Here is a 17,615-nt window from a genome sequence, read left to right as displayed (position 1 = left end):
CGAGCCCGGCCTCTCATTGGCTGCGCTCCCATAGCAACAGGGGCATGAATGGCGCCGGAGCTTGCGTCACTTCCGGCCCGAGGAAGCGAGAGGAGAAGCGCGAATCACAGCGCGACGGCGAGGACAGTGGTCGCGGGCCGGGCCTGACTACCCTTCATCAGGGCCGGGCTGGGCCGGGCCTGACTACCCCTCATCAGGGCCTGCTGGTTCCCAACACTAGAGCCGTAATCAACCAGGGGCGGACGGACGGCCGGCAGCAGCTCCTCCAGGTGAGCGGGCACCCTTCATCAGGGCCGGGGCGGACGGTGCTGCTGGCTCCGAGCACTAGGGCCGTAATCAACCAGGGGCGGACGGACGGCAGCAGCTCCAGGTGAGCGGGCACCCTTCACCGGGTCTCAGACGGACGGTCGGTCGGTGCAGCTGACGCCGGCAGCTGCACCTACCCTCCATCACGGCCGGGCGCTGCTGCCATTGCCGGCGGCTCCGGCTCCGGGCGAGCGTGCACTCTTCACCAGGGCCGAACCAGACACTGTTGCTAGGTCCGGGCAAGCGGTTGGCCGAGGCTTGCCTATCCTTCACCAGGCAGGGCCGGAGCGGAGTGGACGCTGGTGCCAGCTCCGGGCGAGGGGCCACAGCTCCGTGCTTGACCACCCTTCACCAGGGCCGGGACCCTGCGGGCACCTGCTCCACCCTCTCCTGTCGTGGCCAGTGCGCGCCGCCTCCGCATCCCATCTGCCCAGTGTGTTTGCTTCCGCAAGACTACGACAGTGAGTTAGGACAGCGGCTTGTAAACAAATATGATGGCAGCGTCCGTACAGATAGACACAGTCGGGGTCTTGGGTCGCTGTTGACAATTTGGGGAAGGAAGAGGTGTTACTTGAAGTTGCAAAATTCAAAGTCCGTAGGCATAGCTTGTAAGCTGCCCAAGTAGAATACAAGGTGTTATAACTCCAGTCATTGACACCTCAAAAGGTACTGACCTGCAACGTTGACTCTCGCCAGGATGTTGCCTGGTCTGTTGAGTACTTTCAAGGTTTTCTGTTTTGTTTAATTTCGGATTTCCAGCCTCTGCAGTTTTTTTAACTTCCTTTTGTAATTGCAGCTGTCCTGTTTATTTCCCCCCAAAGTTCATGTCCAGTTGGTCTGTCAGAATTTGAGGAGACATAAGGAACTGCAGATACTGGAATCCTGAAAAAAAACCAAAGTGCTGGAAGATCTTGGCAGATCTGTGGAGATCAACACAGCATCTATAGGGGAAGTGGACAGGTGATGTTTTGGATCAGGACATTTCTTCAGGCTGTTAGAGTTTGAAAGGTTATTGATTTGAAATGTTGACAATTTATTTCTCAATTCTTAATGAATCGATCAAAATTGGTTTAGTAATGGGAAGAAGATATTGATGAAGGGTGTTTTTATCTGTTGGGCCACAGATGGAATATGAGTGCAGTTCTTTTCACCATCCTGTAGTAAGCATGTGATTGGATGTGGAAGAAATTCGCCATGATGTTGCTTGGGATAGACTATTTAGTGTAGTTTCTTGTCACGTGTACCGAGGTACAGTGAAAAGCTTTTGTTGCTTGCTAACTAGTCAACAGAAAGACAATACATGATTGCAGTCGATCCTCTTACAGTGTTTCGATACATGATAAGGGAATAACGTTTAGTGCAAGGTAAAGCCAGCAAAGTCCGATCAAGAATAGTCCAAGGGCCACCAAAAAGGTAGATAGTAGATCAGCACTACTCTCTGGTTGTAGGATGGTTCAGTTGCCTGATAACAGCTGGGAAGAAACTCCCTGAAGTTGGTGTGAGGGTTTTCACACTTCTATATCTTTTGCCAGAGGGAAGAAGAGGGAGTGGCCAGGGTGCGACTCGTCCTTGATTATGCTGCTGGCCTTGCCGAGGCAGCGTGAGGTATAAATGGAGTCAATAGAAGGGACGTTGCTTTGTGTGATGGTTGGGCTGTGTCTACAATTCGCCGTAATTTCTAGCGTTCTTGCAAGGAGCTGTTCCCAAAGCAAGCTGTGTTGCATCCTGATCAAATGTTTTCTATGATGCATCTGAAGAAGTTGGTGAGAGTGGTAGGGGACTTGCCAAACTTCCTAAGTGTTCTAATGAAGTAGAGGTGTTGTTATTTAGTTTGCCAAGAGAGGTTGGATTTGTTTCCCGTCAAGTAAATAAAGCTCAGGTGAGGTGAACCGAGGTGCACAACATTGGAGGCATAGTAATAAAGAACAGTGAATTTTCCCATGGCAGATGCACCAAAGACCACAAGGCATTTTTGTAAAGGTGAGGAATAAGAGGTTAATAGGGGTTCTGAGGAAGAACATTTTTATCTGTGAGGGTGATTGAAATCTGGAATGCAGCGCTTGAGTAGGCAGTGGGGGCTAGTACTCTCAACATTGAAGAACCATCTGAATGAGCACTTGCATTGTCGAGGCAGGGGACGCTACACGTCAGGTGTGGTTAATGGGATTAGCGTAGATGGCACAGATGTGGTAGTCGAAGTCTGGAATGGAATGCTTAAGTGCCTGGTGGGGCAGCTGGTATAGACCTAGTGGGCTGAAGAGCCTCTTGTGTGGTGTTATTCCATTACCTCAGCAATTGCACTGGTGGCCAAATAGGCTGCTTCTCGTATTTTTTGCTATTTTGTTAAATGTGATGAGTTATTTTGACGTTGACATGTTGATACGGTTATGCATTTCCACTCTCTCATTTCCTTTTATATAAGGAGATTGAAGGATATTGAATGCTATGCCATAGAATCATAGAAAATTTACAGCACAATAAATAGGCTGTCATTCCTCCTCCTCGCTCCCGTCGGGCAGAAGGTACAGAAGCTTGAAAGCACACTCCACCAGACTCTTGAACAGTTTCTAAATGTGATGAGAGTTTCTGCTCACTCATCCGTTCAGGCACTAAATTCAAGAGTTCCATCATCCACAACGTGAAAAGCTATTTTCCTTGCCTTTGGCTAATCTTATTACTCTGAATTTATGCCCTCTAATCTTAATCTCTGGCGCCAATAATCCCTTGGTTCTGACAAAGGGTTCATTTATTTCCTGCCCTTCTTTCTTTCTCCCTCCCCCCCCCCCCCCCCCCCCCCCCCAACACTATGGTACTCTTGCTTCCAATATATTTCCCCAAATATGTATCTTTCCCCTTTCTCTTCTGTATTATGGACGGATAGTTTGATTTCATCCATGTTGCATGTAGTTTTTAAGTGGGAATTTATTTGTATTTTGTCATCAATTTAGTCAATATGAGCTCATGATAGATAAAATGAACATGATCTGTGGAGGGGATTAGAGTGATGGACCAGTAGTATTATCTTATTGCATGTTTTTCCCATCTCTTGTACATAGAAATGGAGGGGTCAAAGACTTCGAGTTCCACCATGCAGGTGAGCTTTGTGTGCCAGCGTTGCAGTCAACCTCTCAAGCTGGATACATCCTTCAATGTCTTGGACAAAGTCACCATTCAGGAACTCACAGGTATGAGGTTGTAATAAATGCAAGCCTTTTTTCACAGGGAGCAGTGGGTGAGACATGGAGAAACCAAAGGGAGATCTGTTATAGTGTGGAGGAAGGGAAACACACAATAAAACAATGGTGATGGAGCCTGGCGATAAGGGTGGGTAAAGAAAGCGACTAATAAGTAACACAAAGTAGGCATAGAAATAGGAGGTAAAGAATTTGCGGGGTGGGGGGGGGGGTTAGAGAATGAAAGCTGGAAATATTCGATGCAACAATTCATAGGCGACAGAGTGGTTCAACTGGTAGAGCTGCTGCCGCACAGCTCCAGAGATGTTGCTGTGTTTGGCACCTGACAACTGTTCATTTGTTAAATATGTTCTGTATTGTAATTTGTGCTACAGTACAGTTTGAATGTATTATAATTAGGAGATGGTAGCATTTATTGATCCAGAAACAGCAGAGCTGTTGATTTACAGTGCCAGAGACCCAGGTTTGATCCTGACCTTGGGTGCTGTCTGTGTGGCGTTTGCACATTCTTCCTGTGACCGCATAGGTTTTTCTCTGGGTACTCCAGTTTGATCCAGCATTCCAAAGACTTATGGGTTTGTAAGTTAATTGGCCTCTATATTTTTTTTAAATGGCTCTTGTGTGTAAGGAGTGGATGAGAAAGTGGGATAACATTGTAGTAGTGTGAACGGGTGATGTATGGTCGGCGTGGACTTAGTAACTACCTGCTTGCATCTTTGGTAGAACTGTCCTGAAGATAATCCATGCTCTAATACTTCTGGATTTATGCCCATTATTTTCCTTATCTTCTCCAAATGTATTTAATCAGGAACTTGTTAAAGTCATGTGATTCATTGCAATTTATTGCTCATTGAAATCAAAATCAGTGTTTGTAAATATTTAAAAATCGGCAAGAAAAAGCTGTTAATTTATATTTTCTTTTCAGCTCCTTTAGTTACAGTTACTCCTGTAACAGCAGAAGAAGGCAGGGTGGAAGATGGCTGCTTCCCAGAGGTAAAACTAAACCACATATCCACAAATTTCACAGTTGCTGTGTTTATTCGGCACCTGACGACTGTTCAATTGTTAAATATGTTCTACATTGTAATTTGTGCTGCAGTACAGTTTGAATGTATTATAATCTAGGAGATGGTAGCATTAATTGAACCAGTAGCAGTAGAACCGTTGATTTACAATTCCAGAGACCGGGGTTTGTTCCTGACCATGCGTGCTATCTGTATGAAGTTTGTATGTTCCCTCTGTGACAATGTGGGTTTTCCCTAGATGCTTCCTTCTAATTTCCAAAAATGTACTTGTTTGTAGGTTAATTGACTTTGGTAAAAATTGTAAATTGTCCCTAGTGTGTAGGATAGCGTTAATGTACACAGTGATCGCTGGTCGGCGCAGAATCGGTGGTCCAAAGGACTTGTTTCCGCACTATCTCTCTAAAATAAACGTGTGAAATAACCAGTGTGGACCTTGTTACGATGGTCTGATACAGTTCTGCAACTTCATGGTGTGGGCAGTGTGGATAGACTCTTCCTATGAACAGTGGGTGTAATTGAGCACATGTATATAGCTATCTTTGGCCCGTAGGAGTTGTTCTGCTGCAATATAGACACAAGGAACTGCAGATGCTGGTTTACAAAAAAAAGACACAAAGTACTTGAGTAACTCGGTGGGTCAGGTAGAATCTCTGGAGAGCATGGCTAAGTGACATTTTGGGTCGGGGCCCTTTTTCAGACATACTCTGAATAAAGGTCTTGTCCCGAAATGTCACCAATCCATGTCCTCCAGAGATGCTGCCTGAACTGCTGAGTTACTCAAGCTCTTTGTTTTGTATGTTAGTTCTGCTACAATGTGTTTCCATAATGCTAATTGGATGTATCACAACATGAATTGGGGAGCAATGTTAGTATTACACGGCTGACTTGGGAGTAATGCTATTTTGATCGTGAACCAGAGAACCAGTTCAAGCAGGGCTGCTGGAAGTGTGCCAGAGCTGGCACAGGCTCAAGGGCTCAAACTGAACTGTTAGTCTGTTCAGTTAATCTGAGGAAGTTGGCTCTGCATTTAACTTCAAGCCCATCGGAGCAGGGAAAAGTTTAGCTGGACTTCAGCCTGTGGTCTGGTGTCCTTTCAATTGGCCCAGTTAGGTGAGTGAAAGCCAACAGACCATGATGGAGTTACCAGGGTTTATTTTACGTTAAGTTTGTGTCACTTTCTGGAGATGCATGGTTTTTATTTCAAGTTACGGAGTATCTGGAAAATACAGAAAAGGCACAAATTTGCTGCTTTTTCAAACAGTGGATGAGCAAGCATTACTTTGATAGAGATGTTATTTAAGATGAAAGTTCAATGTCCAGATCCTTTGGAGAAGATTGGGCATTACTTTCTGCATTATATTTCACCTGCTACTTTTTATCATTGGAGGAGTTTAATAAATTATTCACCCATTGTGTTCAGTGGAATCTCAGTGCAAATGGGTTCATCCACATGATCATGGCTCACCTTTGGGAAGTTATGTTTGCGATCGGTTATTAGGAAATATTGAAGCACAATTCTTCAAATTTCAAGTAATACTGCCCACCACCAGCACAATTTGTCATTTTTGTACCTCCCTCCTACCCATCCTCCAGTGTTTTATATTGGTAATTCTACTAATTTGTTTCACAAATATACAAGTTGATATTAATTTTCATTTGTTTTTACGTAAAATGCTTTGTTTTTCAGGAAACCTGTGTAGAAAACAAACCAGATGGAGTGTCTAGAAAATATATCCCCCCAGCTCGGTAAGGACAAGGTTTCAGTCCTGAACTAAAACTGTTTCAGTCCTAAACTAAAATGATTTAGTTTAGTTTAGAGGTATAGAGTGGAAGCAGGCTCTATGGCCCACTGAGTCTGCGCCGACCAGCGATCCCCACACACTAACACTATCTTACACACGCCAGGGGCAATTTACAATTTTACCAAGCCAATTAGCCTACGAACCTGTACATCTTTGGAGTGTGGGAGGAAACCGGAGCACCCGGAGAAAACCCATGCAGGTCATGGGAAGAACGTAGGAACTCCATACGGACAGCACCCATAGCGCTGTAAGGCAGCAATTCTACTGCTGCACCACCGTGCTGCCGATTTATCAATCAACACTATCAATGCTGATAGAATAAATTGGTTCCAATGGCCATGTGTTGAAAGTTTGGAGAAAAGCCTCTTGTTGCTCTGATCAGTGGGTAGAAACATTGTTATTGTGATTGAAAATAATAAAGATCTATAAATTTTAGCTGAATTACACATCCAATTGTATTGCATAAAAATTTTCTTCAGCTGTCTTACTACATTCAGAACTTGTTAACAGGATTATGATCTTTTGCAGGATGTTGTCCACAGAAAGTGCCAATAGTTTTACACTAATTGGCGAAGCTTCTGATGGTGGGACAATGGAAAATCTGAGTCGCAGGCTCAAGGTACGTTTGTCTTTGTTTAACATTTATTTATAGTGACGATCAGTATTTAAAATTTACTTGTATTTTGCGCACAGAAGTAAATGTTTTACATACAAACGATAAACAGTGATACTACCATTGTCTTGCGGACACTCAATGGATATTTTCTGAAGAGCATAATTTATTAAAACTAATTGAAACATTGGTATTCAGTTAACATCTGCAGTATTGGTTTCATTTCAAATGGGAAGTTGGGTATACCAAGCTCAATAGATTGGACATTGAAGAATGTGGGACCCTTATCTGGAATGTGGTGCAGGGTCTCACTGGGGACTCATTGGCACTTTGATTTAGTTCTGGTCTAGTTAGACATCTTGTTCTGAATGGGTGGAGTGCTCTGTTTGCTTCTGACAATGGGCACTAAATTAGGGTTCCATGTGTTATTGACTCGAGGAGAACAAGCAGATTAAATTCTGATCCTATTCTGGAAAATAAGTACGACAATGAAAATGTTACTGAATTCTGGCCTTGTTTTTAAATAGGTGACCAGTGATCTGTTTGACATAATGTCTGGTCAGACAGATGTGGACCACCCTCTTTGCGAAGAATGTACAGATACATTGCTGGATCAATTGGACCAGCAGCTGAATGTCACAGAAAACGAATGCCAGAATTACAAGTAGGTTAGACTACAGCCAAAAGTTACACGTGGCTTATTGCCTAGGTCAAGGTGGCACAGCGGGTAGAGCTGCTGCCTCACAGCACCAGAGACCCAGGTTCAATCCTGATTGAAGGTCATGAGTGTTTTATTATCATGTGTCCTGAAACGAAACACTGAAATGTCTGTGTGGAGTCTGCACATTCTCATTGTGACAGCATGGGTTTCACCTGGATGCACCAGTTTCCCCTCGCATCCCAAAGCTGTGCGAGTTGGTAGATTCAGCAACTGCTGTAAATTGCCCCTTGTGTGGGTGAGGAGTAAAATTTGGGGAAGAATAAAATGGAATTAATGTTAGATTACTATAAATGTGTGGTTGATGATCAGTGTGGATTTGGTAGGCTGGAGGGCCTGTTTCCATGCCGTATCTCATTCTATTCTCTTAGTATCAGATGGGGTCAGAACTTAGACTGAAAATTTATGATGTTAACCTGCCCAAAACAGTTCTGCTTTGGATTCTCAGTGTTCTCGTCATCTTGGTGCAGGAACTGTTTGGAAATCCTCGAGCAAATGAGTCAAGAAGATGAGGAGCAGCTTCTCGAGGAGCTAAAGATGCTGAACTCTGAGGAAAACCATCTAATCCAGGAACTTGAAAATGTAGAAGAAAAAAGGAGGAAGGTGGCAGATGATTTGTCCAAGGTTAGAGCAGAGACGGACAGACTCAATCAGGAAGAAGCCCAGTGAGTAAACAGTTAACCCTTTCTATCTGGTAATCCATAATATGTATTACTGCTTATTAAAAGCACATGAAAGGTTCTTTCCTCACCTGGAATTTAGAATCTCAAACCTAGCGAGTGGCAGTGAGGAGGCTGATACAGCTGCCTCAGCGCCAGGGTAGAGGTGCGATCTTGGCCGCTGGTGCTATCTATGTGGCATTTGCAAGTTCTCCTCTTGACTGCCTGAGTTTCCTCTGGGTGCTTTGGTTTCCTCCCACATCCCAGACGTGCTGGTTTTCAGATGAATTGGCCTCTGCAGATTGCCCCTAGCGTATAGCTAGTGGATGGGAGAGTGGGATAACATAGAACTAGTGTGAATGCACGGTAGGCATGGACGATGGGCCGAGTGGTCTGTTTCTATGCTCAATCCCTGAACTAAAGTGTTAAAGGGAGAAAATAGGCAAAAACCTGCATTAAGTAGGATGCTTAGACAATGACACCCTCTTTTCCCCACAACCTCTAGGCCACAAATGCTAAATAAATTGATGTGGATTTAAATAAATAGGGGATGTAATGACCGAAGATAGATTTAGGCAAGAAGACGTGCCTCTGGAAAGTTAATGTTTTTTTCACATCGTGTTATATAAATTCTGAAGCAGTTCAGATATTTCTCACTGTTTTTCATGTTCAGGCCAGCAACTTAGCATCGCCATTGCAAAGCAAAAATACTCAAATTAATAATTAAAGATGTAGCTTTTTCATTTAATTCTTGCAAATTGTAAAAAGTATAAGCCATTGCTGAGTGTGACAAGTTCTGAGGTTAACAGCGTTTTGCTCGTGTAAAAGGTACCAGAGAGAATATTCTGAATTCAAAAGACAGCAACTGGAACTTGACGATGAGTTGAAGAGTGTTGACAGCCAAATGCGATATGCTCAGATTCAGCTCGACAAACTGAAGAAAACCAATGTCTTCAATGCTACCTTCCACATCTGGTAAGGATCAGTCACGTGTCTATATTAAACTGTTATTATTGCAGTTATCATCAGTGGATTTTTTGTGTTAATGAACATATTGAGTAATCTGCTAATCTATTAAATACATTTCGTGATGCTGATGAGTCTATGTGATGTGACCTAGAGTAGCATTATCCGAGAAGCAGTTACTAAAACTGATAGGATTGTAAGTTCTCATTGTTACCTCAGTTTACTCACTTTGGTCAAAAACTGTCAAACATACAGATAATATTTTTAATATAGAACTTAATGGATAGAACAGTACAAAAGAAGAACAAGCCCTTTGGCAGCTCATTGTCTGTGCCGAACACGATGTCAAATTAAACAAATCCATTTTGCCTGCATGTGATCCACATCATTGCATTTCCTACATCTCCATGTGTCTATCTAAAAGCCTCTTAACACCACCATGATCGTATCTGCATCCACCACCACCACCACTTGCAGCATGTTTCTGGGACTTCCCTCACTGCAAAAAGAAGATTTGACATGCACATCTCCTTTACAATTTCCCCCCCTCACCTCAAACCTATGCCCTTTAGTATTTAGTAACTTTCATAAAGCTGCAACATGACCTTTTGACTCTGACTAGACCATTGAAGGGAAGCATTCTACTTGCATTGCTACTTTTAGGGTGCTGTGGACTTGGACTCCAGAACCCGTCTATACATTAATGCTATTAAGGGCCCTGCAATTTAACTGTTTAGTTTAAAGAAACAGGCACTCCGGCCCAGAGTCCGCAGCGATCCCTGCACATTAACACTATCCTACACACTAAGGACAATTTACATTTATACAAAGCCAATAAACCTACAAACCTGTACGTCTTTGGAGTGTGGGAAGAAACCGAAGATCTCGGAGAAAACCCATGCAGGTCACGGAGAGAACGTACAAACTTCATACAGACATGTCGTACTGTGCCGCACTTTCCCCTTGCATTTGATCTCTCAAAGTGCAATACCTTGCAACTGCCAGGATTAAATTCCATCTGCCTTAAAAAAAACAAAATGGCGGCACTGCCCTAGCAGCTGCGGCTCACCTGCGGTCCATTTGTCTTTGTGTTTTTGTTGTTTTGGTTTTTTTTGGTCTTAATTGTAGTTGTGATGTGGTGTTTTTGTGTTTGTGTACTAAGTGTGTATGTGGGGGGGAGGGGGGAAACTGTAACATTGTAAATATGTGTCCCTTCCGAACGGAGACCCGACCTTTGTTTTCTGGGTGTTGTCTCCGTTCCTGCTGCGGCCTACCATCGGCCCAACTCCTGGAGCTGTCGGCCTCCAGGGCTCTGGTTCGCAGAGCCCGCGGATCGGACTTACCACCACCGGAGCCGGCCGTCTTCGGAGGCTGCGGGAGCGGCTGCGACTCGCCTTAGGCTCGGGCCGCGTGGATGCCGACATCGGGAGCTCCGGCAGCGGCAGCGGGTTCGCCCGCCCCGGATCGCGGGGCTTGGGTCGCGGACATTTCACCGTCCGGCGCGGCCTAAGATATGCCGCGGGATATTTCTCTGCTGGGCGGGGGCTTCAATGTCGGGAGCCACGACCGCCCCGACGTGCAGCAACAGCGGCATCAGCGTGTTCGCCCGCCCCGGATCGGACTTATCATCGGCGGAGCCGGCCGTCTTCGGAGGCTGCGGGAGCGGCTGCGACGCGACGCGCCTTGGGCTTGGCCCGCTGTGGACCGTCCGGTGCGGCCTGCAACCACAACAACCTGGCTGCGGGCGAGGACAGCGGGAGAAGGGAAAGACATTGTGGCCTTCCATCACAGTGAGGAGAGGCCTGGAGGAGACTCACTGTGATGGATGTTTCTTTGATGGATGTTTCTTTTTTTTTGTTTGTGTGTTTTTGGGGTTGGGTGGTTTGAGTGCCTGTTTGATGCTTTTATTGTTGGACTGTGTTTTTGGGGGTTTTGGGGTTGTATAATTTGAATGCCTGTTTAGCGCTTTTATTGTTGGACTGTGTTTTTGGGGGTTTTGGGGTTGTGTGATTTGAATGCCTATTTAATGCTTTTATTGTTGGACTGTGTTTTGGGGGGTTGGGTAATTTGGGTGCCTGTTTAGTGCTTTTATTGTTGGACTGTGTTTTTGGGGGTGTAATTTTGATGCTTATTTAATGCTTTTGTTGTTGGACTGTGGGTGATTGAATTAACATTTTGTTCAAGATGGCCGCGCCATTGTGTTTGGCTGCCTGCCACTGTATGTTTCTTTTTTTTTTTTTCCTAGTCAGATGTGCAGCACTTTGGTCAACGTGGGTTGTTTTTAAATGTGCTATACAAATAAATTGACTTGACTTGACTTACCTGGGAAAGCATGTTCTGAATCTTAACTACCAAATGTGTACCAATTTAGTTACTAATCTGGTTTATTATAATTCATGTTAGAATCTTGTATTTAATTGTGCATTTTTATTGTGCTTATATTTTTCACTATTGAGCAATTTGAATTGCAGGCACAGTGGCCAGTTTGGCACCATCAATAACTTCAGACTGGGGCGTCTGCCAAGTGTTCCTGTTGAGTGGAATGAAATTAACGCAGCTTGGGGCCAGACTGTGTTACTTCTGCATTCACTGGCCAACAAAATGGAACTGCGATTTCAAAGGTGCTTTTTGAAACTCCATTTGTTTTTTAAAATCATGATTACGAATCTTTATGCTGAACTATCCTAAATAATATGCGCCTTAAAAGCCAAATGAACAATTCACTGTGGAAGAAATTGAGGACAAAACTGGTCCAGGTTTTAATTTCAAGGATGAGGAGAGAAATTTGGGAAAATTTAGTATTTTTCTCACACTTTTAACAAAGTGTATCATCCCCTACAGCATTTGTGCTGTTTTTGCTAAACAGTATTTCATGTAATTTAGAAACTGAGGGGTATTGATTCAGAATTGTAAATAATGCATTAAGCACTTATCAGATTTAGATAGTTAATTCAGCTGTTCCATTTTGGGTTTTTTTGATGGGCCAGACACATTTTCTGACTGCACATAATGCAGTCAAGTGTGAGGTGCTGCACTTGGGGAAGTCAAATCTCAGGGGAAAGTATACGGTTAATGGCAGCACCCTTAATACCATTGATGTACAGAAGGATCTTGGGATGCAAGTCCATAGTCCCCTGAAAGGCAATAATTTAGCCAGTGGCAGAAACTGATCTGACATAGCAGGATCTGTTACACAATGTATGCACCGTGAGAGAGGGAAGACTGGATGACATTTTTAAATATCCAGAGAGATTATTCTGCCAAGATTTTCCCTGCATTCAATAGCGGTTTACTGTAACATTTCTTGAAAACACATTTATTGTAATAAATGCACAAATCTTGTATGATTATAGTATCTCCATTTTACAGGTATCGCCTTGTTCCTTACGGCAATCATTCGTACCTGGAATCACTTGCAGACAGAACCAAGGTCTGCAGCTTGTTAAATAATCTTTTCACCTCTAACGCATTGCGTTGAGCATGCTCTCATTTTCTGTGTTATTTAAACGTAATCTAAATAGAATAGTGTGTCTCAAGCAAAATAGTTTTCAGAAACATAAGTTTTATAAAGGGAGAAATGAAACAGCATTAGAAACCCAGGTAATATAATGGGTCAGATACTTTCTCAAGATTAGTGTTAAAATCCACAGCCAAGATGTTCCACGATTGCAAATCACAAAGTCAATGCAAAGGTCTTGTGGAATGATGGATGCAAGTTTACTTATCCCAGTTTTTCCAAGTTCAGCGGCTTCACTTGGGGAAGGTCACATGCTTCCTTGTGGAAAGTGAAATTATTAGCCTCATTTTGGACTTTCCACATTCTTAATCGACATTAGATCCAGTGATGAGAATGGGGGATATTTATCTTTATTGAAGAAATCGAGCAAAGTGCAGGGGGAGGGGGAAGAGGCAATGTTTTTCAATTTTTAACCTGATGTTTGATTTTCTGTGTAGGAGCTGCCCTTGTATTGTTCTGGGGGACTGCGATTCTTCTGGGATAATAAATTTGATCACGCTATGGTAGCTTTTCTGGACTGCGTTCAACAATTTAAGGAAGAGGTGGAAAGAGGTGACACAGGCTTCTGTTTACCATACAGGTATTTAATACATTGGTTAATCAGTCAAAGCTAATCCTCGTCAAAAATAGTGTAAGATTTACTTTAAAGGAGCTTATGAGTAGCAAGTGTACATTCACCATTTGAGTTTACCCATTTAGAAAAAATAGAAACCAGTGTTTACTGGGTGTGTATTCATTCAGGGTGGAGCACAGCAGAAATGCTACTTGTAGCATAATCAGTCATTTGCTATTTGAAAGAGAATGGAATTTAATAATATTGTGGCACATTGCATTTTCCATAAAACTTTAATCTCCCAAGAAAATAAACTACTGATTCCACGTAAATGTTTTGGTTTCCATAATTATTTATTTTGTAATCATTCGTGCCTCATTGAGTTAGAAAGGTAATTTATTTCATGTGTATTTTAGCAATAAGCATAAAGAATCAGTATGCTATTTTTTCTACATTATATAATCAACAGTCAATTTATTGATTTGCAATACTTGTCAGTTTTGTTTGTACATGCATTGAAATAAACATGTTTGTGTGTCAACATATTAATACAAGTTTAAAATACTAAAAGGATTTGAACAAATACATAGACCAATTTTATGGGTAAAGTTAATCATCATTACGTTGGCCACCAAGAATTTTTTCTTCCTTATCCACACGAGGAGGAAATGTAGTGAATTTGATACAATTATTAATTCAATACATCGCAGAAAGTAACAACTGAAATGAACTAAGTTGACAATTCTATATTTGCAAGTCCAGTGAAGAAATATCAGAAAAGTTGTATAATGACAGGTAATTAGTTAACATGGCTTTTGGCAACTTTGATATTTTTCCAACACAGGATGGATGTGGAGAAAGGAAAGATTGAGGACACGGGAGGAAGTGGAGGATCTTATTCTATTAAAACTCAATTCAACTCTGAAGAGCAGTGGACTAAAGCACTCAAGTTTATGCTTACCAATTTGAAATGGGGGCTGGCTTGGGTTTCTTCTCAATTCTACAATCGATGATTGTACACAGGTTCCTTATTGTATCCAAAATTATTTTGCCGCACTGTTTCTTGATTTAACCCATTACTGTCTGTAGAAAGCTGTACGCTTTCCTGGATGAATTATACACAAAATCATCAATGGGAGAAATTGGAAGACTTGGCTATCAGAGTGGGTTTCTCTTTCATCTCTGGACATTGCTTCAAATCTAATGGTTTAAACTTTCTTCCATCTGTATACTATTTGTATGGAATGGGTCTGGAACATAAAAGTTTAAATACTTCCAGGCCAGTTACATGAACGTGAGGCTGCATCCCAAAGCTGTCTTCAGTTCTTCATTAATTGGCCACAGTGTGGCTGGTGTGGGACATAAGGAATGTCATTTGCAGCAGAAGGGATTTCTGCTCTGATACAGGCATACAATCGGAGTCAAGGTAGCTTTACTGCACCCTCCCAGAGATTACTTAATGCTGAGACCGAGTGCCTGAAATTAAAAAATTCCGTTGCATTAAAATCTTTTGCATTGAGCACAATATTTTCGATTGAAATGCACAGATCTTTAGGACATTATATTACTGAATTAACACGCTGCACTAAGGCAATAGATTTCTAATATGAGGATTGGAGATAAGGCTTGTTTGCTTGAGTTTTAGGGAGAACTATCGTTTTGTGATACCCGAGTGGGATGGTATAAAATTTTGATCGACAAGTGGTCAGATACAGATATTTTATTGTGCCAATCGCAAGTTTTGTGACATGGTTTTTAGATTATGTTGGATTGAATTAAGGCAAATTTTCACAAGTGATGTATGCTTTGGCGTTGAGTCATAATGATAATAAATATTAGGCACTTAAGTTATCGCGCAAACAGGCATATTGTTATACAACCCCGTTATATAAGGGGTTGGAATGATTACAGAGACGAACAGAATTTGAGAAATACCATTGAACAGAAAAGAAATGTTGTCTTCAACACCATATGGAATTACCCCCGTCACAATGTCCCCACATACTTTTCCGAAATTGTGTACATATGGCAGTTTTATTTATAACAATTTAAGTTTGGTGTGTTGTGCTGGATGTAGAACATACACTGGTGTCTTGGCTGATTGCAGGATGCATTATCATTTGAGGCATGTTGATATCCACATTAAAGAATCACATTTACAGTGTAATCATGGCAAGATTTCTGGAATCTTCTGTAGTGGAAAATGTAAAATAGTGTTAATAATCTAATGATGCACTGTACTTATATGAAATAAAGACTTGTCTATGTATCCTTATACACCTGGTCTATTTGAATTGTAAAATGGCTCCATTTTAATGAAGTGTTATTGAAAAACATTTGAACTCTGAAATGGGTTTACAAAATTAACTTGATTTTTTCCACCAAGGTATCAAATTTGTTTTTACTAAAATGTTTGCAATTCTCTAAACATCTTAAATATATTCTAAGCAGTGTTTCATTTCCATGGTATATTTAATTTGGAATTAAATGATTCATCTGTGTGCCAAGTCCAAGCTGACCACTTGTTCACACTAGTTTTGTTATCCTACGTTCTCATTCATTCCCTACATTTTTGGGGCAATTTATAGAGGCTAATTAACTTCCAAACCTGCATGTCTTTGGGATGTGGGAGGAAACTGGAACACCCTTGGGAAACCCCAGTGGGAATAGGGAACTCTCCCAGCGAATGTGTGAACTCCACACAGATAGCATCCTATGTTATGATTGAACCTAGGTCTGGAGCTGTGAGACACCCACTGTGCCACTGTCCAAATTTATATCAGTTGCACAGTGAATAGATTTCCAAATCTGTTAACAGCTCTGCTGTTTCTATCTTCTATCCTTTGTATAAATGAACTGGAATTTTGTGTACTGAGAAGACTTCTATTATTTACACATTTGTGATTAAAGTCTACAGCTACCTACCTAATGAAGGTCTACAGCTACCATCTAATGAAATATTTGAGAAAACAAAGACACCATTTTAATGTAAACTACAATCATTTTCTTTGGTTAAAGGATGTCAACTACAATGAGATGTTTATAATAGCTTGTCCCTTATGGTACAAAATGGGATGAAAACTTCAGGAGCTGAGAACTGATGACTTTGGTGAGCTTATTTGTTAAATGCTGGTAGTTATAGGTACTTTTAACTATCAGTAAGATTACTTCAGTAATCATTAGGTTTGTTGAACAGAATGGAAAAGCAGTTGTTTCATCTCAACGTTTGAACTTTGCAGCCATTATGTTAATGAATCTGCAACTTTGGAGAACATTTTGGTTGAATGGTTTGAATACTCTCAATATAAACAAATATTTGGGTGCAGTATTTTGCTCAACTTAGTACAATAACAATATAATAATGAAAGTATTTTCTGTGCATAATAAAATGTGGATGCAAATTGAAATATTTAATTAATTGATTGAAAGATACAGCCCCACTGAGCCCATGCCATTGATTGCCTGTTCACATTTGCTGTTATCCATCTTCACATCTATTTTAGGGGCAATTTACAGAGACCAATTAATCTACAAACCCATTCATCTTTGGGATATGGAAGGAAGTCGGAGCATGGAACTTAACTGACTTGGTTTGTGGAATTAACATCTGAATTCCTAAATGGTAAAACGGGGGAAAAACAAATGCAGACTATATCTGCAAAAAAATTCTAGGATGGAACCTCGGGCTATTTTCTGTTGTATTAAAAGATTTGACATAAAACATATCTACAATTAATAAGTTAACAGATAACTGCTAAACCTGCTGAATCTTAAGACAAATAATTAACTTTGGACCTTGCACCTTCAGTACCGATGCCAAATTCTCATCAAGATGCACAGAAGGAGATCAAGGCCTAGATTACTAGGAATACGGGAGATGGAGGGATGTTATAGAGGTGTACAAAATCATGGAAGGCTTAGATAGAGTGGCAAGGGAATCAGGAACTAGAGAGCATAGGTTTAATAGGAACCTGAGGGGCAACTTCTTCCACATAGGGCGGTGCATATAAACATAGCACAAAAAGTAAGGAAATTTGTGTTTGGTAGGTAGATTTCTTTGTTGTAACAATGCTTCTTGGCAATAAATCTTATACTGTTGGAAAGCCTGTTTATTTCCCTTTTAAATGGTGCCACATTTGTAAGGAACATGCATTTGTGGGATGAGCAGCAGAGCTGAGTATATGGGTTGTGCCCATGAAAAATGTGCCAAATCTTCTCTGCCAATGGGTAACCATGGGAAGTGGTCAAGGCAGGTACTGTAA

General features: G+C 41.7%; 1 protein-coding gene across 2 annotated transcripts; it reads left to right on the top strand.

Moving 5' to 3' along the window:
• The first annotated feature begins 85 nt into the window (after window positions 1-85).
• Window positions 86-16,689, top strand: becn1 (beclin 1, autophagy related). 2 transcript variants are annotated; one of them, XM_078424369.1, is made up of 12 exons: window positions 86-370; window positions 3,363-3,491; window positions 4,426-4,493; window positions 6,213-6,271; window positions 6,856-6,946; window positions 7,468-7,604; window positions 8,129-8,323; window positions 9,146-9,292; window positions 11,755-11,904; window positions 12,653-12,713; window positions 13,238-13,380; window positions 14,198-16,689. In XM_078424369.1, the coding sequence occupies exons 2-12, from the start codon at window positions 3,365-3,367 to the stop codon at window positions 14,364-14,366; spliced, it is 1,347 nt and encodes a 448-aa protein (XP_078280495.1). In that variant the 5' UTR covers window positions 86-370; window positions 3,363-3,364; the 3' UTR covers window positions 14,367-16,689. The 2 variants fall into 2 exon arrangements, with proteins under 2 accessions (XP_078280495.1, XP_078280496.1); XM_078424370.1 differs by having other exon boundaries at window positions 86-269; window positions 14,198-16,687.
• Window positions 16,690-17,615: the final 926 nt, after the last annotated feature.

Source organism: Rhinoraja longicauda, chromosome 29, assembly GCF_053455715.1.
Source record: "Rhinoraja longicauda isolate Sanriku21f chromosome 29, sRhiLon1.1, whole genome shotgun sequence".
In the NCBI taxonomy this organism is placed as follows: domain Eukaryota; kingdom Metazoa; phylum Chordata; class Chondrichthyes; order Rajiformes; family Arhynchobatidae; genus Rhinoraja; species Rhinoraja longicauda.
This window is presented reverse-complemented; position numbering and strand designations above follow the sequence as displayed.